Below are 27,422 nucleotides of genomic sequence, written 5' to 3' on the forward strand. Positions count from 1 at the left end.
AACATCACACACATACATGCCTGAGGCAGGATTCGAACCTGCGACCGTAGCGGTCGCACGGTTCCAGACTGTAGCGCCTAGAACCGCTCGGCCACTCGCAGTGGTAACACGGCTTCCCTTCAGATCATCGAAGTGCTTTCGGCCTGGGCTGGGTGAGCACCCGGTTCAATGTGTGTTCAATATTTCATTTTCACATTTGGAGGAGATGGCAACGTGATCTATTTGAAATTCTCCGATACTCTTTATCGGAGATACCCAGGTTTTTTGTTTTCTGGGAAAATGTTTAAAACGTGTTGACATTAGCTTGAGTTTAAACTGCTTTAACCTTTCTCCATTTTTGTTGGTTCGTTTGTGTGCGGGAAAGTTGCCGACAATATCGCGGAATTTCTTTTCTTTTCCAATCTGAGCGTTAAAATCTCCTAGAAGTATTTTTGCATTGTTTTCTGGGATTTCTGATATATGATCCTTAAGGTTTTCCCAGAATTCATCTGTTTCTTCCCTATTTTTAGCGTTATTTTTGTCATTTGTGGGAGCGTGAACATTGATTAATGTATATTTTTTATTTGCACATCGAAAAGTGAGGAAAGATGTTCTCGATGATGTTGACCAAAAATGTTCGACAGAGTTCAGAATTTTTGTGTTTACAGCAAAAGCTGTGCCAAGCTGAGGGCATTTCTTCATTACAGTTTTTCCACGTTTTCCTTTAAATATTCTGAATTTGTTTGATTCAAATGTGTTTTCATCAGTGAAGCGAGTTTCTTCTAGCGCCACAATTTGTATGTCTTCCGTGTGTAACTGGTCTGTAAGGTGCTTAAGTTTTCCCACTTTGAGAAGGGAGTTTATGTTGAGAGTTGCTATGTTGAAGATTTTTCTGGGTTTAATCTTGTTGGATTTGCATGGTGTTGCAGACTCCCCAGAATCCATGGGTCTGCTTGCGTCGTTGCCGATGGTGGATTGGCTACCTGGGGTAGTTTCGTTATTGAAAGACATTTCCATCATGCGTTAAGATTGTAACTGTTGAAATTCTTCAAAGTTGGGGAGATTACTTGCGTAACCTACCAGGAATACGACTAACGTTGTTAGCGTTAGAAGGTTTTCTTGAAACAGCCGCCTCTAACATGAGGAACAGACGCTGCCCACAAGCCGCCCAATCTGGGTACAGACGCTTGCAGTTATAGAGTTTTGGTTCCTCCGCCCTCTCAGCCGTTGGGAGTTAAAAATTCCTCATCCGCCTATGAGACCGTTGACCGGTTTTCACCCGTAACCCTAGGCAGGGGCCCTCACAGGGTGCTACCATCCGGAGCCAGATGGACCCAGGTTTTTTTACGAGGTTTATTATTATTATTATTATTATTATTCTTTTTACTTAAGTATGTATTCTGGCCACATAATCAGAAGGCAAGAGGCAACGGAAAGAACAATCGTAGAGGCAAAAACGGACGGACGAAGCCCTAGAGGACGCATACTGTTGCGGCGGCTAGACCCTGACTGGGATGGGGCTGTAGCAAGCGGGTCACCGTGCCCGAGAGAGAGGTTTTCGGAAGGGGGTCGTGAGGAGGCTTAAAAGTGACGCCACTCCGCCCTCGTGTAGGATTTCCAGGTGTACCGGTATGAAATGAGCGTTAAGATACAAATGTGTCGATAGGGATCATTTGTTGTGAACGAGCCATAATTTTTTTTGTTTGGTTCGTATGACATCTGTCAAAGATATTTAGTATACATCAAGTCATGGAACAAACATCATATGTTTTCGTCTTGTTAACAATGTCCAATTCTGTACCATAAAGTGATGATTTGCGGAAAGCATTAATTTTTTGTTTTCATTTGAAAAAAAAAGTGCTGCAGAGTAGCATCGAATGCTTGTCGAGGCATATGGTGATCATGCTCTATCAGAAGCAACATACAAAAGATGGTTTCAACGGTTCAGAAATGAAGAACGTGGAAGACCACCAAAAAAGTTGGAAGACGCCGAATTGCAAGCAATATTGGATGAAGATGATACTTTGAGTCAGAAGCAAATGGCAGGAATGCTAAATGTTGCACAACAAACAATTTCTGACCGTTTGAAAGCTATGGGAAAGATCCAAAAGTGTGGAAAATGGGTGCCACATGAATTGAATGAAAGACAGATGGAAAACCGAAAAACCATTTGCCAAATTTTGCTTCAAAGGCATGAAAGAAATTCAATTTTGCATCGAATTGTTACTGGCGATGAAAAATGGATTTATTAAAAAATCCTAAACGGTAAAAATCATGGGTTAATCCGGGACAACCATCAACATCGACTGCAAAACCAGATCGATTCGGCAAGAAGACAGTGCTCTGTGTTTGGTGGGATCAGAAAGTTGTGGTGTATCGCGAGCTTCTAAAACCCAGTGAAACTGTGAACACTTACAACGCTACTTACAACGAATGATCAATTTTAACTACGCATTGCTCGAAAAAAGACCAGAATGGGCCAGAAGACATGGAAAATTTTTACACGACAATGCACCTGCACACAACGCAAAACTATTTCGGGATACGATCAAAACACTTGGCTGGGAGCTGCTATCCAACCCGCCGTATTCACCAGACTTGGCCCCTTCCGAGTACCATTTCTTTTCATCAATGGGACAGGCATTGGCTGAGGAACACTTCGATTGCTACGAAGAAGTCGAAAATTGGGTGTCTGATTGGTTTGCTTGAAGAGACGAACATTTCTGTTGGCGTGCTGTCCACAAATTGCCACAAAGGTGGTCAAAATGTATAGAAAGCAATGGTCAGTACTTTGAATAAAATGTTTTTACTTTTCAATTCAGTTCTTCTTTTTTCCTTTATTGTATTTCGATTCCCCCCGAAGGGGGCGGGCTGGCAGCAGCTTATTACGCTGCTCTGCAGCCTACAGACCTTTTTAAAACGTAAGAAGAAGTTAAGAAACAATAAAAGCAGGCGATAAAACGGAGACTTAAATTGTAAAACGGTGGAAAATTGTGGAAAGTTAAAACATAAAGCAAAGGGTTTGCAAAGCGAATAAAATACACAGGATGCAGACAGGTAACATAGCAGACACACAATTAAAAAACATGGTGACAGTCTGGTTTCTGTTCGCAAGAGATATAAAAGCACACCCAGCGACAGTATGATGGCCGTTCGCAACACTTCAGAAAAGACACACAACACTGAACACTCACTGTAAACACTGCACTAAAATGTCGGCACAAAGAGGACACACCATAGCCTAGGGCAGATGGGTGGGGGGGGGGGGGGGGTGGACCTGGACAGATGAGGGGGGAAAACAAGGAAGGAGAAGAGGAAAAACGAAAGGGGAGGGGAACCACAGGAGGGAATGGACTCATAAGGGGGGGCGAGGGGCAGGGCAGACGCGAGAGGGAATGGGGAAAAGCAGAGGAGAGAAATGTAAAAGGACTCGAGGGAGAGAAGGGGGGCAGAGAGAGGGTAGGTGGGGAAAAAAGAGGATGGAAGGGGGGAGAGGGAGCCCAAGAAAAGGATGGAGGAAAGGAGGGGGGGTGAGGATCAGAGTTGATAGGAAGGATAAATGGAGGGAGAGAGGGCATCATCCGGGAGGGGGAGTTGATGGAAGCCACCTTGGGAAAGGAGATGAAGGGTGTAGAGATGGAGGGTAGGGGGGACACAACAGTGAAGACGTGGCAGGGGGTGGGGATGGGAGAGGAGAGGAGCAACCAGGGGGTGAGGGGGATCAAGGCAGGTGTAGAGTATGCAGATATGTTCGAGGAATAGGAGCAGATGGGGGAAAGGAATGAGGTCATAGAGGATCCGCGTGGGGGACGGGAGGGGTATACAGAAGGTGAGGCGGAGTGCATGACGCTCAAGGATCTGGAGGGACTTATAGAATTTGGGGGGGGGGGGGGGGCAGAAATCCAGGCGGGACTGGCATAACAGAGGATGGGACGGATTAAGGATTTGTAGGTGTGGAGGACGGTAGAGGGGTGCAACCCCCATGTCTGGCCAGAGAGGAGTTTGAGGAGTCAGAGGCGCTTGTGGGCTTCGGATTGGATGGAGCGGAGATGAGGGATTCAGGTGAGGTGACGGTCAATGGTGAGGCCAAGGTGGGTGAGTGTGGGGGTGTGCCGGACAGGACGGGCACAGACGGTAAGGGAGAAATCCAGGAGCCGGAAGGAGCGAGTGGTACGACCTACGAGGATTGTCCAGGTCTCGGAAGGATTGATTTTCAGGAGCCACCGGTTACACCGTGCGGCAAAAAGGTGAAGGTGATTCTGGGGAAGGCGTCGGGACCGTCGGAGGGTAGGAGCGAGGGCGAGGAATGCGGTGTCATTGGCATATTGCGAGAGGTGTACGGAGGGTGGCGGGGGTTGGGGCATATCTGCCGTGTACGGGAGGTAGAGGAGAGGGGAGAGGACAGAGCCCTGGGGCACACCTGCAGAAGGGTAGATGGTGTGGGAATTGGTAACATAGGAGAGGCGGCGGGAGAGGAAGACGGCCATCAGACGGATGTAGTCGACAGGAAGGGCGTAGGTTTGGAGTTTAAACAGGAGACCGGGATGCCAGACGCGGTCGTAGGCCTTTTCGCGGTCGACGGAGACAAAAATGGCGGAGCGACGGGAGTTAAGCTGGAAGGAGAGGAGATGAGTGAGGCGGAGGAGTTGGTCATCGGCAGAGATTTCAATTCAAAATTAGTGTTTCATTTTGACAAAGAAAAACGCTCATTTCATACGGGTACACCTGGCAGACCGAAATGCTGTGGCGAGTGTGTTTTTTGTAGGCCAGTCTGAGGCGGTTTCCCAGCTCGATAGAACGCGAGCGCCCCGTATCAGACGGCACTCCCCCGGCCGCGCTCACCCGCCCTGTGACTGCCGGCAGGTACGCGGAGAGGGCGCGCCAGTGCTCGCGGCTGTTCCACGACCGGCCGGAGCCGCCGCTGCAGCTGGCGGCGCGCTCCGTCGAGTACGTGCTGCGCCACGGGGGCGCGCGCCACATGCGGTCCGCGGCGCTCGACCTGCCCTGGTACAGCCTGCTGCTGCTAGACGTCGCCGCCTTCCTGCTGCTGTGCGCCGCGGCCGCCGCCCTGGCCGCCGCCCTCGCAGTCCGCTTCCTCGTGCGGAAACTCGCCGGCACAGCCGGCGCCGCACCTGAGCGGGGAAAGAAGACCCAGAAGAAGGACTGAGCGCTGCGGGGCCGTCTGCAGGCACCGTCCCACGTCACTTCGAGACAGGCGTCGCCGCAGTTGGGGACCGTTTCGACAAAACTCGGCAGACGCCACTTTTTTTCGTTCCTTAACTGTGCTGGCGTAAACTCTCGCCAGCACACCGGTCGTCAAAGCTGAAGCGCAAAGATCGGTAGTAGGAGCTGCATCGAGCTCGCCTGTCAGGAGAGAGGCCAGACACACACGCACAACAGACCACACGTCGGTCGCAAACTCTCGCGATAGGCGCGCTCGATCTAGCGCCCACTATCGATCTTTACGCTTCAGCTTTTCCGACCGGTGTACTGGCGACAGCTTACGCCAGCACGTCAACGGATTTTGGTACTTCTATAGAAGACTCACACAATGGTTTAAAAGAATATACGACAAAACTGAATATTCGCTCTTGTAAAATGCTCCCGAATGTAGTAAATTTTGATAAAACTCGACCATTTTTCTTAAAACTCCACCAATCTTGTTCTATACTCCATTGTTGAAACTTGTTGTTGTTGTTGTTGTTGTGGTCTTCAGTCCTGAGACTGGTTTGATGCATCTCTCCATGCTACTCTACCCTGTTGCAACGTATAATCATCGATGTATTGAAAAATATCTATTGGTAGTCTTAGAAGACCTCGAGTTGCTATCAGACTTACGTTGGCTCTGTTTAAACGCGCGGTTATGACCCCAGTATCATTTGCATCGAAATTATCATTACACTCTAATTACTAAACAAAAATATTGTGATTGCTAGCTACGAAATCAATAATGCGGCGATTAGCATATGATACCAAATTAAGATTTATTCAGAACAGGATGAGCAATATTTCTAGCCTAACATGACAATCCAGTACACTCGCTAACCTAATTAGCCTATCATTGGTACAATGCATCCTCTTTTCCTAACTACTTAAGTCAACACTGAACCCGCAAGTGACTCTATTGAAGTTCTGCCTGAACGGACACGGACTCAGAGAGCGCCAGTCAAAGAGCTAGCGGAATACGAACTCATTTAGAATTACAGTGCCCTACTTTGGTTGATGATTGCTAATATCACCGTAATTCTCCGTGATGATTACGACGGTCGGCCCAGCCAACGTCGTGATGCCGTCTTTCCCGTGAGCGAGCTTGGCTTTAATCTCCAACGTGGACGTGGTTTGCGCCCGTAAACTCCTGTACGTAAGTGTTCAATTGCGCAGCCCGTCACTAATCAATACTCAAGCTACTTACTTGCACATATGCCAAGAGTAGTTGGTCGACTCAAGTGCGCAGCAGCAAAGGTACCTTTCAGATTGCATATGAACACCACAAGTTAGTTCAAATCTGTTTCTCTCCTCAGAGGAACAGAAAATGCTACGTGTGTGGAGTCGTATGCTCTAAACTATCCAGCCTTGGAGAGTAACCACTGGACTCAATGCCGGTAACTTCTCCAACCTACTTCTCTCCACGCTCTCCAAGCAGGGCAGCCAGACACCGCGACTGCTCTCTTCCACAGCCGACCCCAGAGTCGTCCATCAGAGTTTTTGCAAACCTGGCCGTTCTACGCCGCATGGATCCGTGCGCGTTTGTACCCAACCACGACACGGAATTCTCCCGCGGTTACTGTTGCTGCCAAACTTTTAACACGTATCTCTACGCGCTCTGCGCCAATCCCGTCACAGTATCCCACAAATTTTCCACTGTGGCGCGAAATCGTCTTTCTCTCTTTCGCATATAGCTCCTTCTCACTTCTTGTTGTGATGGCCCAGCCTCTCCGAACGTCTTTGGTGGTCTGAAGTGCCAGCCGACAAAGGGGTCCGGCCGCGGCCATCTCTTTAGTCGACATGACACACACAACTTCCTTTTCTGTGTCCATTCTCTCCTACCGGTGGACCAATTATCAATTATTATTCGGTGTATTAATACTGATTTAGCATCATGTAAGGTACAAAATCTGCTACCTTACACTGTGCAAGCTTCATCTCCCAGTACCTACTGCAACCTACACCCTTCTGAATCTGCTTAGTGTATTCACCTCTTGGTCTCCCTCTACGATTTTTACCCTCCACGCTGCCCTCCAACACTAAATTGGTGATCCCTTGATGCCTCAGAACATGTCCTACCAACCGATCCCTTCTTCTAGTCAAGTTGTGCCACAAACTCCTCTTCTCCCCAATTCTATTCAATACCTCCTCATTAGTTATGTGATCTACCCACCTTATCTTCAGCATTCTTCTGTAGCACCACATTTCGAAAGCTTCTATTCTCTTCTTGTCCAAACTATTTATCGTCCACGTTTCACTTCTATACATGCCTACACTCCACACAAATACTTTCAGAAACGACTTCCTCACACTTAAATCTATACTCGACGTTAACAAATTCCTCTTCTTCAGAAACGCTTTCCTTGCCATTGACAGTCTACATTTTATACCCTCTCTACTTCGACCATCATCAGTTAGTTTGCTCCCCAAATAGCAAAACTCCTTGAAATTTAGAACACAAAATTTAGATGTTAAGTTTAATAGCCTTTACACTCGCACATGCTAATTGTCACGCAACCGCACAACATCCTGCGAGAAAAACGGACTCTTTGCTAAATGTCTCTTGGACAACAATACGTATTGTCCCACTTAATTATCTCCCGTGTTGAGTCACTGTTTTACTACGAGACAAGTAGCTACTGCAATATACCCCTGTTCAGACATCATTAATAAGATGTTAGAACATTCGGGAGATTCTGAAACAGTTCACGAGGTGAAAAGTAAAAGATAAAGCATGAGTCGTCAACGTCAAAAGAGAGAGAAGTGCGCAGTTGCACCATCAAATGAAGATCTCAATATGTAACTGTAGTGAAACAACATCTGAAGCAGGATATTTGTGTTTCAATAATCTTATTCGTTTTAGAGCTAGCCTGTATGTAAACAAAACAAAGATTTTACGGGATGATTTCTTACTACGCTTAGTATAAGTACATTAGACTTTTCCTGGTCAATAAATATGCGCAAGATGGAAATAATTCTAATGGAAGTTAGACATCCAAAATAAATGAGTCTGCGACGATTTCTTGCTTGTGCTAAACTTTTCAGGGCCGAAAAGCCACGATAATTTTGAACTCCTACAATTTTTCTTTTATTAACTCGATAACGACACATCCCACCAAAAATTAACAAAATCGGAATGAAAGAGCATAAAATTTCGCATAGGGTTCTCTACCCAAGATCAATTAGCGGTTCACCTGTTTAGCCACAATTGATTGTCAAAAATCTCCAATTTTTATCAGTTTTGCGGGACAGTGAGTTATGCTCGTGGTCCTAGACCAATAACTCAAAAACGGCTTCTCCAAATGAAAAGTGTCTCACACAAGAGGTGTAGATCATCAATCTCTGCATAAAAAGAGCTTCTATATTTTAAAATTCACTCACTCCTTGGCAAAGGTACGAATAAGAATGTGAAAGTAATAGTAGAGCTAAGAGAAGAAACGCCCGTGCAAACATGAATATGTTGGGTTTTGTAAAAATTTGTAATTTATAACTTGTTTTTCCTCAATGAAGAAGGTTAGCCGGCCGAAGTGGCCGTGCGGTTAAAGGCGCTGCAGCCTGGAACCGCGAGACCGCTACGGTCGCAGGTTCGAATCCTGCCTCGGGCATGGATGTTTGTGATGTCATTAGGTTAGTTAGGTTTAACTAGTTCTAAGTTCTAGGGGACTAATGACCTCAGCAGTTGAGTCCCATAGTGCTCAGAACCATTTTTGAAGAAGGTTAAAGATGAACTTCGGTTTTTCCCTATCGACCTCTATCTACATGGATGACCAGTATTACATTTTTCAAATTGTTCGAATCAGTCAAACTGAGTACAGCTAAAGAATACATCTTTTGTAAAATTCTGTAAATGGCGTTTGTTGAGTTTTGTTAAAACGGTCCTCGATTAGTTATCGAATATCTGTGGTCTCGGGAGCGGCATGGAAGAGGCGACTCATGGACCACGGTGCCTTCCCTCTTTTCCTCCCCCCCCCCCCCCCCCCCCTCCCCGCCACAACCCCCTCGGCTTACGTAAAAAAAAAGAAAAACCCCTCCCGTGCCCACCGTCTGCATCTGTCCTGTAAAATCCGCTGCAGCCTTCCCTCCCCTCCCCTCCCCTTGAGAGATGGTTTGTTACCCCCCGCCCCCTCTCCCGCCTTCCTCACTGACCACCTTCCCTCCAGCTTCACCAAAAACCGCATTCTATGAACAGTGTAAAGTAAATATTGTGACAGTTTAACCCTTAACTCACGAGGTAACTTTTCTGTAACGTATACTACGAAGTGGGGTCTCAGACACTTCAGTTTAAAGTGAGATTAAATGCCCCAATCATTTGAAATTTGTAATTTAACTTATATAACATTTATTTCTACAATTATTTAAGAGCTGTTTAAATACTCCTTCTTGAATTTATTGCACTAAACAAAGCCTATAGTATTTTCCTTTTTATCGCACAAAATCACATAATTTTTTACAATTTTTTGAATAGTGCTTGTAAACGAAACGTCAGAGAACTGAATTTTACGTTCTAAAAAATTATGGTATTTCTGTAGCAAGTACATTTTCACGTGAAACTAACTGCCAGGATTTAAACTTGTTCGTAAAAGCTGGCCTCCATAGGTTCAGAAAGAAAGTCTGCAAAATTGCCATTCAGTGCAGGAATATACATTCTTCTTTGTCTCCACTCAGAAGACATTTGGCTTTAACTAACACCTTATGTACATTACTGGAGGAACAGAAAGGTCCCCATTAGAATCGTCCTTAAGTTCTTCTGCTGAATGAGGCTCCGTTAGCAGAACTGTGATCACTTGGTCTTGTAAACTCATCGTCTTTTTCGTCTGCTCCTTGATCTAATACTGGCATCTTTCTCTATCTACCGACTGACAGTTTAATCAAACTTAGGACCATTGACAGTGACGCGTTCCTGCGAACACATTTTGTAAACAAGTACGTGGTTTATGAGGTGCGGTCTAGGAGGCCCCAACAAGTGTCAGCGACAAAGAAGGCGATGCTGCAACCGACAAGGAATCATTGTAGGGTTGCCGATTTGAGGAGGACAGGGGGAGGGCGGTGCAGAAACGTTCAGCCAGAACTGACCTCGGAGTCAGAAATTTTTTACGCGGACTAAGATAATACACCTCGTGAGTTAAAGGTTAATATCTACCAAATTGCGTCTTAGCAGTAAATAATTTGAGAGGTTGTACAACTATTGTAATGTTTTTGGAAAGCTCCGTAGTTTTTATGTGACCCTCTACCCAGTGGAGTGAGACGGTCGGAACAATAATAAAACCATAAAGTAAACGGATTTGCGTTTATTCTTGATAACACCTCCCACATTTTTACAAGTGCGAAGGGTGAAATCTTTCTTTTGCATGTGTCTTATTAATCAGAAACAGCTTCTGCTCCACTGATTTGACAAGATTAAAGTTAGCAACGGAATGAAACATGGACTGCATAACGATGTGCGCCATTTCAAATCTTTTTCCACAGAACTCACGCGCGTCTTTAACAGGGGGATGATTCCCGTGCACGAAATGTAAGCAGTGAGCCAGACTTTCAGCTTGTGATGTAACCAATTCCTGTTGTGGAATAAGGCTAGGATAACTGCACAGTTTAGATGTCGGGTCTAATCTTAAATGAAGAGCCACAAGCTTCTTATTAAGCTCAATAATGGGAAGTTCACAAATCTTTCATCGTGTGCTTAAGATCTGGTGACCACCAGGTCTCTTAAAGCCTCTAACACTGTTGACACACAGGTAGTTAGTATGCGGAGCTTTTCTTCAAAAAGCAAAACTGACTCACAAGGGGAAGGCCTCAGACACGGCCAATCGATTCGGCTCAAATTTGGCAGGGCGCTTGTGTACAACCTAAAACGAAGAACTCTTAAGATATTTTGGGTCAACACGCCGCAATTTTGAGAAAATCACCCCTAAAGGTTATGACGAGCAATCGACTCAAAATTGGAGGGATCGATAGGTAATTGTAAATAGAGCATTTTTCATCATCAGACGCCGTGAGTTAGTAAAGTATTAAACTTTTAAGCCTTGTCACATGAAAACAACTCCGAGTAAGAGTGCTGCGAATTCCTCACGAGGGATAACAGATAGCCAACTGCGCGACGTTTGTTTACAGCGAGGCATGGGACAGAATGCACGTGGAGAGAGTTATGTTGTCCCGGTTGCCTCTTCGTCATATCATAGGTGTGAACCTGGAAGAGTGAAGGCGTCCAGCACGAGCCTTATAGAAGTCAATCGGAAAGAGTTGTTTTCCGTCATGAGGCTGCCGCGAACCTCGCGGATACATGTAGTGATTTTTCCGTCGTTAATGCGCCGAATGAAATACGTTTGTGAATGAATACAGTGTTCTTCCGTAAGTAACGTATGACAAGTACTGTATGTAGTTTGTAGTAATTAGCTCGTCTGTTTATGCCGTAGTAACTAGTTATTGTTTGTTGTGTCATATCTTTCAGGTGCATAATCTGAATAACGGAGGATGTACACCCTTCAAGTAGCGCTGTAATATACAGGGTGTTACAAAAAGGTACGGCCAAATTTTCAGGAAACATTCCTCACACACAATGAAAGAAAATATGTTATGTGGACATGTGTCCGGAAAAGCTTACTTTCCATGTTAGAGCTCATTTTATTGCTTCTCTTCAAATCACATTAATCATGGAATGGAAACACACAGCAACAGAACGTACCAGCGTGACTTCAAACACTTTGTTACAGGAAATGTTCAAAATGTCCTCCGTTAGCGAGGATACATGCATCCACCCTCCGTCGCATGGAATCCCTGATGCGCTGATGCAGCCCTGGAGTATGGCGTATTGTATCACAGCCGTCCACAATACGAGCACGAAGAGTCTCTACCTTTGGTACCGGGGTTGCGTAGACAAGAGATTTCAAATGCCCCCATAAATGAAAGTCAAGAGGGTTGAGGTCAGGAGAGCGTGGAGGCCACGGAATTGGTCGGCCTCTACTAATCCATCGGTCACCGAATCTGTTGTTGAGAAGCGTACGCACACTTCGACTGAAATGTCCAGGAGCTCCATCGTGCATGAACTACATGTTGCGTCGTACTTGTAAAGGCACATTCTCCAGCAGCACAAGTAGAGTATCCCGTATGAAATCATGATAACGTGCTCCATTGAGCGTAGGTGGAAGAACATGGGGCCCAATCAAGACATCACCAACAATGCCTGCCCAAACGTTCACAGAAAATCTGTGTTGATGACGTGATTGCACAACTGCGTGCGGATTCTCGTCAGCCCACACACGGGCAGCTGTACCTGTACACGCCATCCAAGCTCTGTTTGACTCAATGCCCTGGCGTATCAAGGCCGTTATTACGGCCAGAGTTTGGCAATAACATTCGATCTTTGGCAAAAACATTTGACAGTCGATAACAGAAACCAAAACATTGCATCGAAACAATCGTTCAGCTCATAGTGCTGTGGAATGGGAAAAAACCACAAATTGGCATTCGTAAGAAGAAGAACAACACCAAAAATGCAACAGGAGCGTAATATGTAAGAAATTGTCCACGCAACCTGTAAGTACAGTTCAAAACATTACTACTTAATAGGAAATACCAAACACAAGAACTGTTTATAATCTGGCGCTGCAGTCTGGAACCGCGAGACCGCTACGGTCGCAGGTTCGAATCCTGCCTCGGGCATGGATGTGTGTGATGTCCTTAGGTTAGTTAGGTTCAACTAGTTCTAAGTTCTAGGGGACTAATGACCTCAGCAGTTGAGTCCCATAGTGCTCAGAGCCATTTTTTTGTTTATAATCTATAGGCACAGTGACAAAAATGTAAATGAAATAGCTAACATATGTACATATTCCAGGCCACTGATGATGCCTTGCAGAAAATAAAGGCGAAACGCGTATGGCACTAAAATTGTGTTTTATTCAGTTCCTGTCAGACGGTCCATAAGTAAAAATTATCAACATACCGGAATGCCACTCAGTTTACACAACAATGGAATCTTATAGTGGAGACATAATTAATCACGTGCTATGGTCCAAATTGTGCTGTTGTTATTGTGCTGTTATTACTGCCTGTGTGTATTCATATCAATAAAGTGTGTAATGGTTGGTTAGTTGATTCGGGGGATGGGACCAAACAGCGAGGATTAGGTAAGGATGGGGCCGTGCCCCTTCAAAGGAACCATCCCGGCATTTGCCTGAAGCGATTTACAGAAATCACGGAAAACCTAAATCAGGGTGGCCGGACGTGGGTTTGAACCGTCGTCCTCCCGAATGCGAGTCCAGTGTGCTAACCACTGCTCCACCTCGCTCGTTAAGTGTCTAATGTGCGGCAACAGTATCTGAATATTATTCCGTGTACTCACCACTACCGAAATCCCACAAATGCTTTACGGAAATGACATTCGTTTTACACGCTTCCAACGCTGCTGCAGCCACACTCTCCAATGTTAATTGATAAGAATAACCCATCTCCATCTGAAACATTTAACAAGGCTATGAACTGTAATTGAATCAGATTTAGCAGGAGCTTAAATCCGACGTGCCTTCCATCGAAGCTACCAATCCAGTTTATTAGATTCCATAGTTTCCAGTATTGACCAGTTTCAGTGAAGTCTGACACTATCACGGAGGAGACGGCGGTCCTAATGTAATTTACTGAATAAACTTTTTTTAATATAAAAACCTTTTAAGGCATAAAGCGCAGTTTTCATTATATTGTTAAAGAACGATGGCTTGTTTTGGTTGTTTTCTACACCCATCTTCAGATCTGTAAACAAATGGAGGGAAAGTAGCCTAAGAAAACTTTGTACAATGAAGTATGATAACTGTATGTTTACAGCCATAGAACAGATGTCAGTTCTTGCTATCATTGCATGTACATGACCAGCCAGAACATTATGACCACCTATCTAATAGCCGGTATGTCCACCTTGGGCACAGATAACAACGGCAGTGCATCGTGGCATGGAAGCAGTGAGGCCTTGGTAGGTCGCACGAGGGAGTTGGCAATATATCTGCACACTAAAGTCACGTAAATCCCGTAAATTCCGCGGATGTGTTCTATTGGGTTCAGAACTGGGTTACTGGGAGGCCAGCACATCATTTGGAACTTGCCACTGTGTTCCTCGAACCACTGCATCACACTTCTGGCCTGGTTACGCGGTGCATCATCTTGTTGCAAAATGCCATTGTTGTCGGAAAACGTGATCGTCATGAAAGGATGTACGTGGTCTGAAACCAGTGTATGGTACTCCTTGGCCGTCATGGTGCTTTGCACGAGCTCCACTGCACCCATAGATGCCCACTTGAATGTTCCCCAGAGCATAACAGAGCCACCGCCAGCTTGTCTCCATCCTGCAGTAGAGGTGTCAAGGAGTTGTTCCCCTGGAAGACGACAGATTCGTGCCCTCTCATCGGCATGACGAAGAAGGTATCACGCTCCATCAGACCGTACAACGCTCTGTCACTGCGCCAACGTCCAATGCCAGTGGTCACGTGCCCATTTCAGTCGCAGTTACCGATGTTGTGGTTGCAACGCCGGCACGTGCATCGGTCGTCAGTTGTGAAGGCCCATCGTTATGAGTGTCCAGTACACTGTGTATTCAGACACAATTGCACTCTGCCCTGCGTTATAGTCTGATGTTAGTTCCACCAGAGTTCACTGCTATCCAGTTTTGCTAGTTCGCCCAGCCCAAGACATCCGACATCTGTAATGAGGGGTGGCCGCCCAACGCCACGACGATTGGACGTGGTTTCCCCTCGGCTTCGCCACGTGTTGAAGGTTCTCTCACATCACTTGTCGAACAGCCAAAAAGTCGTGCAGTTTCAATAATGCTCGTGCCGAGCCACCGGGCCATCACAATCTACCCTCGGTCCATCTCAGACAGATCGCACGCCTTCCCCCATTCCGACACATACAGCACGCTCATTGCCTGTGTCTGACTGTAGTCTGATTAAAATTACTTGATAGTTGACACCTGACGCGTTGGAGCTGGTTTCCTCCAATCAGAGTGCTCATCATCATGCCCAAACCGTTCGCCATTGTCAAACTGCCACAATAATTGGTCAGATCACTTTCAGTTCCCTGTCCGGCTTTCTTTCTTGATGTGTTTCGATTCAGAATCCTATGTCTGCACCTTTTATTTCGCACTTCATCACACAGTTGGCATTTACATATGTCTGCCTGTGTATATATATGTGCGGACGGATACGCGTGTGTGCGAGTGTATACCTGTCCTTTTTTTCCCCCTAGTGTAAATCTTTCCGCTCCCGGGATTGGAATGACTCCTTACCCTCTCACTTAAAACCCACACCCTTTCGTCTTTCCCTCTCCTTCCCTCTTTCCTGATAAAGCAACCTTGGGTTGCGAAAGCTTGAAATTTGTGTGTGTGTTTGTGTGTTTTTTATTGTCTCTATCAACACACCAACGCTTTCGTTTGGTAAGTTACAGCATCTTTGTTTCTCACGTGGAATGTTTCCCTATATAGTATAAGGGCCGCTGAACATTCACAACAACTGTAATGTCAGAATGACAACCTTAAGATTCAAAATAAGGAGATAATCACGGTCTGAAGGACCCAACACTTTTGATTAATTATTGATCAATACAATAAGTTACTGAAAGGAATTACTTTAATCATTCGGCCAGAAGGGCCAATCAAATATAACCACAAATGCTGTTTTGATAATGCTACAAGAATGCAAAACCAACAGTTAATTTACTTCGTCCAAAGGAGCAGTAAAGACCAAAAGACAAATTCATATACCAAAGGTTTTTTTTAATGAAACAAGCTAACAAGATAAAATTAATAACCAAAAAGGGGTAGTGACGTCGCCACTCGGTCTGAAGGGCCTGAATATCAGTCGTAATAAATATTTGAGAATGATTGAAGTTAGTGAGTTAGCACTTAAAACCAGTCCGTGCTCCTCACCGTTAGGAAAAATGTACAATCAGCTGTGCTAGGACTGCCTGCTTTAGCAATATGGCACAGACCAGCAGAACAACTAGAAACTTCACCAACGTGGCGAATCGTCCACATAGGGCATGACAGCAACTCTCTATAACACATAAAATAAAAATTACTAAACATTGAAACACATGGTTCAAAATATAACGCCTATCTAGGCAGGAACTGTTAATGACGCCCACTGGCCTTCGTAAATCTTTGACTTAGTAAATGTGACGGCCAGTACTAAATCTAAATAATAATACCACTCAACAAATTGTAAAATACAAGATCGTTATTGCACTTGGGTCAGAATAAAATTTCAGCCACAGATAATATTTTAGGTTCAGTTATTAAGAATGCAGCGCCCCCTCCGAAATTTAAAAGCAAACGGACCAATCGCGGCAGAGCCAAGCCAAGGCTCCAGAAGACTACACACCACACCTAGGCAAAGATGAAGATGATACGATTCAAGTACATAAATTTCAACGGAGGAAGAAAAGACAGGTTCTATTTGAACCGACTACTGAAGAAAATTTCCTCTCATGGCAGTAATGGATTTTGTTCCGCTGCCTGCGGACAGAATTCAGAACTGGAAATATATACCAGCTTTTTTAACTCGATAACCTCTTACCCTCTTACCCGATTTACGTCTTCCTTTCTTTAATTCACAGATACCATACCTATATTTTCTTTCTGGAGTTTCATAAATATTTTGCTACTTCAGATCACATAGGTAAGTAATATCTGTGAACGATTCAAGTTTCTACTCGAATCTAATGCGCCATTGAATCTTATGTGCACCCAATTTTGAGTACTTCATACGGTAAAAAAAAGTGTGCACCAGATTTGCGTAAATACGGTACATGATAAAGGAGCAGCATTTGAATTTATTTCATAGTGACTGGTGTTTGAGATTTCCATCTGGCACTGACTCGACACCTTCGAGAACGAAGTCTGTGGTCTCAAGATAGAACGGTCCAGTGAAACAGCGTATAGAGGTAACGGCAACCACAAAAACTTTTAGCCTCCTCAGTCCACTCCCAAACTGCTTGAACAACAGTAGGCCCGTTACATCCCCATCTCCAACTGTGGTCAATTTTCCAAATTTTCTATTGAGAATTGCAGACCAATTTTAAACAATAATGATAATAGTTATAACTGTAATAAAGGAATGTAACAAGAACGCCAAAAACTGAATTTATATACTATTTCAATTGATATTTAACACACATAGTGTGGGAAATGTGAAAACCGCATTCAGTGTCACACACACAGGACAAGCTTACTGATAATTTTTCTGAGTTTGGTACATCTTGAAGCAAGGTTACATACACAAGCTTGCAAAAACAGTTGCAAAACTGCGGGTGCAGGAAGGTATATGTGTAAGAGTGGCAGTAAAACTTGAGAATGTGTAAAACATGACTCCCACAATCCAGAGCAACAGACAAAGTTTAGATAGGAAAATAGCAACTTCTGATCTTCCAGAGCAACAGAGAAAGATTCAGTAGGGAAGTAGCGACCTCCAACATACAAACGGCCCAGATATTATGTCTGACACGATAACAGCGTGTCCCGTGGAATTGCACTGAAAAAGCTGAATGCACACATGTGTGTCACGTGTGACAAGAGGGTTAAAGTTAAAGTGGCTGATGTTAGTTTATATATTTTATTATTTATTTCTGATTTTTTATACAAATTCCATTGCGTGTTGTTCAAATTTTTGTGCCTTTTTGGTTATTCTTTTCTTTAAATCAGTAAGTTCTTTTGTTAGCGCAAGAACTACATTTAAGATTTTACGTGTTTTTCATCTCGATCAGCTGTGCACGTGCCGCAAGATGGACTTTGTTTCTTCTGCAGTCGAGTCTTCTGCTGAAGACCTGTAAATTTGGAAATGACTGCAACTTTGAACAAAATAAAAGAAAGTACTTCTTCTCGGAACACGTATATTGCGTATTGTATTACAATCAGTTGCAGCAAGGGAATACTGCCAATACGACACGCGCCCACACATTTGACATTAATGTTACAGGAACTATATGTGACATCTGACTGCTAACAGGTTCGACAGATAACTTCTCGTCGTCTGTTTTCAGTGACATCTGTAGCATTTGTGGTGTGACATGTTCATTATTCAGAGAAACACGTTCCACCACTTCCTCACAATCAGATGAAAAATGTTCATGTGAAAACATTGTTAAGCAGTTAGTATGTCGAGAACTTTCGACAGTTGGGGCGTGACTGCAATCGAGTGTCACGACCCGCCGTGAAGGGTCGCTTACGCTTCGGCACTGTGGCTCGGCAGTGTCTCAGAAGGCAGAGGACGAGAGGTGCTGCTGTCAGTGACAGTGCCCTAAGAACAGTTGAAAGAAGCTGAAGGGAAATGTCAGTCTATTCTACTCTGGCTCAAATATATATCTCTGGAGACATAGTGAATCTCAACTGTATCTTTGATAAGGATAGATGCAGAAGTGACGAATTAAAATTTGTGCCCGGGTCGTGACTTTAACACGTGTTTCCTGCTCACTCGGCAGGTGTGTTATCCAGTAGACTGCCCAGGCACTGTGGCTAGCAAGGCTGCACTCATTATCCTAGTAAAATTCCTTCTGTGGACTCAGGTGTGAGACTAAATTTGTGTTAGGGATGGCACAGTCTGTGCAGCCGTGCTAGCCACAATGCCCGGGTGGTCTAGTGGATTTCAGAGGGCCAATTGTCCTCTGTAATAAAAGAAGAACTAAGTAGAAGAATCGACGAGCAACTTGAACGGATGTTGTGTGACGTCTGCCCAGACCAAACGAACATAACAATACCGAAAAAATTAAAAAAAAGAAAAGAAAAGTGGATAACACAACAGCCTAGCAAGTGGGAGTCCCTGGTTCAAGTCCTAGTCTTGGCACAAATTTTAATTCATTACTTCAGCTTCTATCCTATTCGAACTGTTTGGAGGCTCTATTTTGTTCATTCTAGGAGTCTGTATTGACATGATGATGTGAGGTACTGATTTATAAGAGATGTGTTGACCCAACCGTGTAATTGTTATATTGGAGCAACAAAATACATAAGAGTTATTGAAGAAGTTCGTGTAATTTAGTAGGTCGAATACTTTGAAACTCCCTTCCAGCTCTCGACCCTCTGCAGATGGAGAAGTAGTCTCATAGCAAGAATTAGTGGCACCGCACAGCAAGCCCACTGCATCGAGATAATTCAAGAAAGGCTGTCACACTATAAAATAATTAAGGCAAAAATTATTCAGGACAACATCAGGATGACAGATCAATTGGAAGGTAACAGTGAAGTTTTGCACCTCAAGCGCAGAGCACAGATATGAGCGACAAAGAGAAGAGAGTTTTATCACAAATAAGAATAATTTCCAAAATGTGGGGAAAGGAAATGCAACAATGTCTAGAGCAATAGAGGTAAACAGTGAAAGAAGTATATTTGAGCACATGCTTTAGAATCAAATGAAGTAACTGAAGTACTTAAGAATAAAAAATTTTCGTTTGGTGAAAAGCAAAGGAATTTCAATTGCCACACAGAACTGCAGAAAAGGAAATTGTTCACCACAGCAATGAGGTCAACAGGAAGCTATATTCGTGGGCTCGAGCTAAAAACTTGTGGCACGCGAGTTGAGAAGCAGTACACCGACAATACAGAACTATTCCGAGTGCTGATATCGGGGCTACGAGTGCAGCGGCGATCCCTGTGGCAGCTGCCCGGCGCTACGGCTGCGCTACTTTGTTTCACAGTGTGGCAGCCAGTCAGCTGACTACGCGATAACTACACGTGCCAGCGTGCGACATATCGGCAGAGGAGTACAGCTTCCTTTGTGCCAGATTAGGTGAGCAGTAAAAAGCCCTGTCCTGTTTTTTAAGTGTGTGGAATTGTTTCTGTACTTTCTTCTAGAGTCAAGCACTGGTATCAAAAAGTGCATAATTGTGTTTCAGTGCTATTTATTGAGTATGCTGTTGTTATTACTGTATCCCTGCCACTATGTGCAAAATGGGAGGAAATCTAGTGGTATTAACTGCTAAGTTAGAAGAATTGCCAGACAGTGTTAAAACAACCACACAGGAATTATCTATTAGTATTAAAGATGTGAAAACCAGTATCACAAACTGTGGGTGAACATTAGAGGAGATACCTATGAAAGCATATAAAATTTCTAATAAGGAAACACTAATATTAAATTTGCCTAACAAGTTACAGATTGGGTAGGAGAAATCGTCAGTGTGGTTGGGTAGGAGAAATCGTCAGTGTGGCATCTTCTGTCATTGTCCAGCGCCGTGACACGCATGGGGTGTTTACAAGTACAGTGCCGCGAATCTTCCCCACTGAACGCCAAAGACGCTACACACATGCGACATTTGTTCTGTGATTTACTCTTTGATTGTGGTTTTCTGTTTCACGTTCTACTCCTTGACGTAAAGTGTGAATGCAATTGTTAGACACGGAATAATTTACTGTACTGAACTTTTCTCATGCCTTCGCACGAGTTATTGACTGCAGTGTATTATTCTCTGTTCTGCCTGCAGGACTTCGTTAATAAATTGTTACATTAAGCTGTGTCAAGCCTACTTCCCTTATTCAGCCTACAAGCATACGTAGATGCTAAACCGTCGATCGTGGTAATTCAAACCGGTAACGACAAGGTGGTGACCCTGACATGATCTTCTGCATGCCCGCTGAATTTATGAGAAGTCCGTGCAAGAAATTGAGATGGCGAATCCACCGGAGCTGACAAATACTTCTGTGGTGCATCTAGTGGTGCGACTACCACCCTTCTGGCCGCACAATCCATCCCTGTGGTTTGCGCAAGTTCAAACAATTTTTTTATACGTGGGTATCACGGTCAACGCCACAAAATTCGCACTGGTGGTCAGCCAACTAGATCACCAGTACACCGCCGAGGTTCAAGACATCATAATTAGACTGCCGGGAACGAACAGCTATGACTGATTGAAAGCAGAACTAATATGGCATGTGTCCACTTCGCAAGAAGAACAAATCCGGCAGGTGCTTACCCAAGAGGACATCGGTGACAAGAAACCTTCACAGTACCTATGTCATCTGCGGAGTAAGGTAGATGCAGGTACTGTCCCGGACAGCTTACTGCGCACAGTCTGGAGCAGCCGGTTACCGCCACCAGTGAAGGCAGTCGTGGTGTTACAGACTGATGCATCTTTAGATGCAGTGGCTGAATTAGCCACTTAGATCCAAGAGACAATGACACTGTCAATAGTTAGCTCCACCACCGCGGCGTGCGCCTGCGCGGCGACAACTGTTTCACGCGCAAATTATTATGTTCTCGCCAACAAAGTGGACTTGTTACCACGGCAAATCAGTGAGCTGTTACACTGCCGCGACACGGACAACAGGAGCCGACACTGATTCCGCCGTCACTCGTGCAGCCTCGTCTACGACAGGGACAGAACAAACAGTCTGCTGGTACCATTGCATCTTTGGCGAGCAAGCATGTAAGTGGATGACGCTCTGCGATCAGCGGCGATCAGAAGTGAGCGGCTCCTCCAGTTGCTGTCAGACATCCAGGCGCCTGTTTGTAGGTGACCGATGTTCCACCTGGAAGTACTCAGTAGGCACTGGTTGAGATTTGTCAATCTTTCCTCGAACCATGCTACATCAGAAGTGACCGTCTACACCCATTTGCCTCACAGCTGCTAATAACTCCCGGATTATGACGTATGGCACGATGCACTTGGAACTCTACCTCGGGTAGCGGCGTGCTTTCGCGTGGGACTTTACGGTCGCGGACGTCGCCGAACCAATCATCGGAGCCAACTTCCTTGCCCACTACAACCTATTGCCTGACATGAGGAACTCTCGTCTGGTCGACAACACCACCGGCCTAACAACTTTCAGATTCCATTGAGATGCTGCTGTCCATACTGCCAAGGTAATCCAGGTAGTGGATGGCTATTACGCGGAGCTAATGTGAGGATTTCCAGCCCTGATGTGACCACCCGGGGCACCTAAGGAGGTAAAACATGATACCGTCCATTGCACTCAGACTACTGATGGACCCCCTACCTCTTGCAGGCCACGACGTTTAGCCCCAGGTTGCCTCAAAATAGCAAAGGCAGAATTTGAGTGTATGTTGCGAGAAGGTGTAATCTGGCATTCCAACAGCCCTTGGTCCTCACCATTACATCTAGTGCCAAAGAAGGAAGGTGCATGGAGGCCGTGCGGTGATTATAGAGCCCTGAACGCCCGGACAATACCCAATCGTTATTCTGTACCCTTGTTGCACCATTACAATTACACATTGAGTGGTTCAGTAGTGTTCGCTGTGTTAGACTGTGCAAAGGCCTACACACAGATACCTGTAGCTGAATGTGACATTCCAAAGACAGCCATAATCACTCCTTTTGGTTTATTCGAGAGCATATTCATGACTTTTGTCCATTGTGACCTCTCCTCCTGCACACACGCCATGTTATAAAAGGATGGTATTAAACCCTCACTAAAACCATCGTATTCCGGCCCACACTTTGTCGTAACCAGAGGAAGCAAGACTGTGGACATCTTGATCAATGGGAAACTGACTACAGTCTCCACAGACTGCATGAAACCTGCGTATGTCTTTCTGGAAGCAACGACACCTGACCTACCACAACTTCTGCCTCACTCAGCAATCACTCCATCAATGTCATCACTGACACAGATGCAGCCAAAGGCCACAGTCGACCCACCACCACGCACCTCAAGATACGGGTGACATGTCAATTTTCCTGCACGCTATTTATAATGACGCTCCGCTTCCACCATGGGGGCTGACGTGGCGCCTTCTGTCATCTTCCAGCGCCATGACATGCACGGGTGTTTGCAAGTACAGTGCACGAAACTTCCCCGCTGAACACCAGAGACGCTATACACAAGCGACATTTGTTCTGTGATTTACTCTTTGATTGTAGTTTTCTGTTCCACGTTCTACTCCTTGACGTAATGCACGAATCCAAGTGTTAGATACGGAATAATTTACCATACTGAACTTTACTCACGCCTTCGCACAAGTTATTGATTGCAGTGTATTGTTGTCTGTTCTGGCCGCAGGGCTTCGTTAATAAACTGTTACATCAAGCTGACTCAAGCCTACTTCCCTTATTCAGCCTACGAGCACACGCAGATGCTAAACTGTCAATTGCGGTAATTCAAACTGGTACTGACAGTCAGCACAGACATTTGGAAGTATACATTCCCAAATCTCATTGATATAAGATCAGGTAGAGGCACTAGAATAAAATGAAGAATGTTGTGAAGTAAGTATTATCGCAAATACTATGGTTAGTTTGGAGGAGCTTCTAGAGGAATTACTTGAACTAAAAGTACAAAAGAACATTGTGTCTATAGATACAATCATCAGATCTTTGGTCAATATTGTAGCTCACCAGAAGGAATTTTTAAATTTCAAACCAGATGGTTCTGTACACCCAGTAGCATTTTTGAAGCAATTTAAGGCAGTGGTATCCAAGGCAAACTTCACTGTTAAACACATTTATTATGATTGTAAGCCTAATTATAAAAAAATATATAAACAATAATGTATATTCAGAGGAGGAATTGAGCGTCACATGCTTTGTGTGTCCAGGAAGTTTGACTAGTAGGATAGATTCTAACATATTTATTATTTAGAAGCATTATTCTAATGAGTATTTGAACTATGTATAATTGCAGCATTAAGCTACAAATGCATTTTATGTAAGGGAATCTGTCAATAATCATCAGTTGAAAGAAGAAACTTTCTGAGCAGCAGAATCTGTGCTGGTGTCCTAATTAATATAAAGCTGAAATGTATAGATGTATCTGTTCTATTGTACATGGAGGTGGCTATCATATTTTATTCTGAGGACACCAAAATATCATTACAGATGTGGTGTTACAGTGTTTCCCTTTCGCGTGTGCACGCGTGTTTGTGTGTGTGTGTGTGTGTGTGTGTGTGTGTGTGTGAGAGAGAGAGAGAGAGAGAGAGAGAGAGAGAGAGAGAGAGAGAGAGAGAGAGAGCGCTGACTTGACTGTCACTCCACAAGGACAACTAAGGAACACTACGTGGCGGATCTGTCTGTCTGATGCGGTCAAAGTTTCCTTTTACTTCTCTTCTTCAGGTACACTCGCCTTTACGTTTTGTTCTCGTGGTCAGGCTACTCCATACCACGGCCATGCACGAACTTATTCTTATCGACTTTGTCTTCAGGCAGCGAGGTGATGTATGAGTGTGTCTCACTATTTCTGGCTACTATACGATAAATACATGTTCGAACATAATCTTCCGGATTTTTTCAACTACGTACATTAATTGTGAAGACAGATCCAGTTATCAATGACCCATAACTTCAAATACATCCTTCAATACATCTGGCCACACTGAACTCAACTTAAGGTCTTAGATTAACAGTCTTCATTTGTCTTTAGTGTTTACATTCTGGTATGTCTGTTTTCTCTGAGGTGTTTGTGACAGCTTCACAAGGCGTCGCCAAGGCACGAATGTCGACATCCAGCAAGTGCTAATGTGCTCACCACACTGCACCTTGCCCCTGCCACATTACGTCACTGCATACGCACCATCCACAGAGATCACAGATTGGGGCCCGCACAGAATATTTTTTATACTACATAAAATGTTTATAAAAGACACGACCACCTTTCACCAGCACAAGCATTTTCAGTGGAACAAACGTCTTTCTCATGAATAACCCACATTACACTAAAGTGTGCCTCACATTATTGGTCACATCGCTGGCAAAAGTACTTTCATTATATGATTATGTTTGTTTGAATGGCTTGCCTGAGGCAATGTTAGCCTAAAAGCTTCTTTCTTTTATCAGTTCATAAATAAAAAGAATTTGGTTGAAGAATTTACTTATTTTCATAAAATATTGAAAGTTACGTATTTATACGTTTCCGTCTGCTGCGACAGAAAGTTTAGTGCCAAATACAATCACTGGTTTAGCAGCAAAGCATAAGTCTAAAACTGAACAAATTTTTCCCAGGCACTTGGGCATGCTGTGTATTAAATGTAGTATTCAGTTTATTATAATTCAACATCAAAGCATATATATACTGAAGCCCCAAAGAAACTGGTACAGGCAAACGTATTCAAATACAGAGATAAACAGGCAGAATTCAAATACAGAGATAAACAGGCAGAATACAACACTGTGGTCAGCGACACCTATATAAGACAACAAGTGCCTGGTACAGTTGTTATCAAGATTTAAGTGAGTCTGAACGTTGTGTTATAGTCGGTGCACAAGCGATGGGACACAGCATCTCCGAGGTAGCGATGAAGTGGGGACTTTCCTGTATGACCATTTCACGAGTGTACCATGAATATCAGGAAACCGGCAAAAATATCAAATCTCCGACATCGCTGCAGCCGGAAAAATATCCTGCAAGAATGGGACCGATGACGACTGGAAAGAATCGTTCAGTGTGACAGAAGTGCAACCCGTCCACAAATTTCTGCAGATTTCAATGCTGGACCATCAACGAGTATCAGTGTGCGAAGCAGTCAGCGAAACATCACTGTACGGGCTTTCAGAGTGGAAGGAGCACTCGTGTACCCTTGATGACTGCACGACACAAAGTTTTATGCCTCCTCTGGATCCGTCAACAGCAACATTGGACTGTTGATGACTGGAAACATGTTGCCTGGTCGGATGAGTCTCGTTTTAAATTGTATCAAGTGGATGGATGTGTACAGGTATGGAGACAACCTCACGAATCCATGGAGCCTGCATGTCAACAGGGGGCTCTTCAAGATGGTGTAGGCTCTGTAATGGTGTGGGCCGTGTGCATTTGGAGTGATATGGGATCCCTGATATGTCTAGATACGACTCTGACAGGTGATATGTTCGTAAGCATCCTGTCTGATCACTTGAATCCATTCATGTCCATTGTGCATTCCAATGAATTTGGGTAATTCCAGCAGGACAATGCGATGTCCCGCACATGCACAATTGCTACAGAGTGGCTCCAGGAATGCTCTTTGAGTTTAAACACTTCCACTGGCAAATAAATTCCCCACACATGAACTTTATTGAGCATATCTGGGATGCCCTGCAACGTGCTGTTCAGAAGAGATCTCTATCCCCTCTTACTGTTACGGATTTATGGACAGCACTGCAGGATTCATGGTGTAAACTCCCTCCAGCACTGCTTCAGACATTTGCCAAGTCCATGCCACGCTGTGTTGCGGCACTTCCGCATGCTCGCGGGGGCCCTACATGATATTAGGCAGATGTACCAGTTTCTTTGGCTCTTCAGTGTAATGAGTTTTGGAAGATTTATGTTACAAATATGTAAGGAACCCTTTACATGGGCTTACAAATATGCTAGGAGAGATTTACCATGAACAGAATGAGACTAGCCAATACTAACATGCTGATATTAATTTTATTTAGGTAATACTAGGAAAAAAGACCTTATATAATAATTTATTTTTTTCAATAAATTTAAATCCCCAGCATAATTTGCACTCTTTTGCAAATTTGGCAGAGAGAGACACCCATAGGCAGTCCAAGTTAACTGCTTTGTTACTTTGTACTTGCTTTTCCCTGAAGGAATTCCTTTATCTTCAGCTATCCTGTTGTCTGTAATCCATGTCTTAGCCCTATACCAAAACACGAATGTGATAAGTCTCTGTCGTTTTCTGCCTCATCCCTCTCTCTGTCCATCTCCCCTTCCCCTGTCTCGGCCGGCCGAAGTGGCCGTGCGGTTAAAGGCGCTGCAGTCTGGAACCGCAAGACCGCTACGGTCGCAGGTTCGAATCCTGCCTCGGGCATGGATGTTTGTGATGTCCTTAGGTTAGTTAGGTTTAACTAGTTCTAAGTTCTAGGGGACTAATGACCTCAGCAGTTGAGTCCCATAGTGCTCAGAGCCATTTGAACCATTTTCCCCTGTCTCGTTTCCTCCTCCCCCCCCCCCCCCCGCCCTCTCTATCCATCTCCTGCTCCCCCCTCCCCCCCCCTCTCCCTCCTGCCTCTCTCCAACATTGAGCCTCATCTACTGGGTTGCAAAGGAAACCTCAATTGGAAACTGAAGTTGCTTAAAATGACTCGGTAAATCTGTTGCAATCACTGGCATATAGGGTATGAGAGACCTCTCCAGCTGCCAGATATGTAAGGACAGTGCCTCCGGTGACAGTGTTTCACACAGCGTTCATCTGCGAATGGGTGGGATTACAAATTTTCAAATAATCTATATACTCATCATAAGTTGATAAGCCATAATTACAACTTTCTTATTTTCTGTTGAAACCGACTGTGAGGAATAAAACAAACAGCGCATTGTTGTGTATATGCACTTT

At 44.5% G+C, this 27,422-nt stretch overlaps 1 protein-coding gene across 2 annotated transcripts in view; it reads left to right on the top strand.

Annotated features, from left to right (window-relative positions):
• LOC126428062 (UDP-glucosyltransferase 2-like) overlaps positions 1-10,465 on the top strand; it is a 75,619-nt gene extending 65,154 nt beyond the window's left edge. Inside the window, exons 6-7 of one of the 2 annotated variants that reach the window (XR_007576763.1) lie at positions 4,843-8,697; positions 8,901-10,465. Coding sequence is in view for 1 of the 2 variants with exons in the window: in XM_050089939.1 (XP_049945896.1) it covers positions 4,843-5,146 (304 nt within the window). In the remaining variant the exon portion in view is untranslated. Of the gene's footprint in view, positions 1-4,842 lie in introns of both variants that reach the window. The other variant, XM_050089939.1, reaches the window with a different exon arrangement.
• The last annotated feature ends 16,957 nt before the right edge of the window (positions 10,466-27,422 follow it).

This window comes from Schistocerca serialis, chromosome 12, assembly GCF_023864345.2.
Source record: "Schistocerca serialis cubense isolate TAMUIC-IGC-003099 chromosome 12, iqSchSeri2.2, whole genome shotgun sequence".
Taxonomy (NCBI): domain Eukaryota; kingdom Metazoa; phylum Arthropoda; class Insecta; order Orthoptera; family Acrididae; genus Schistocerca; species Schistocerca serialis.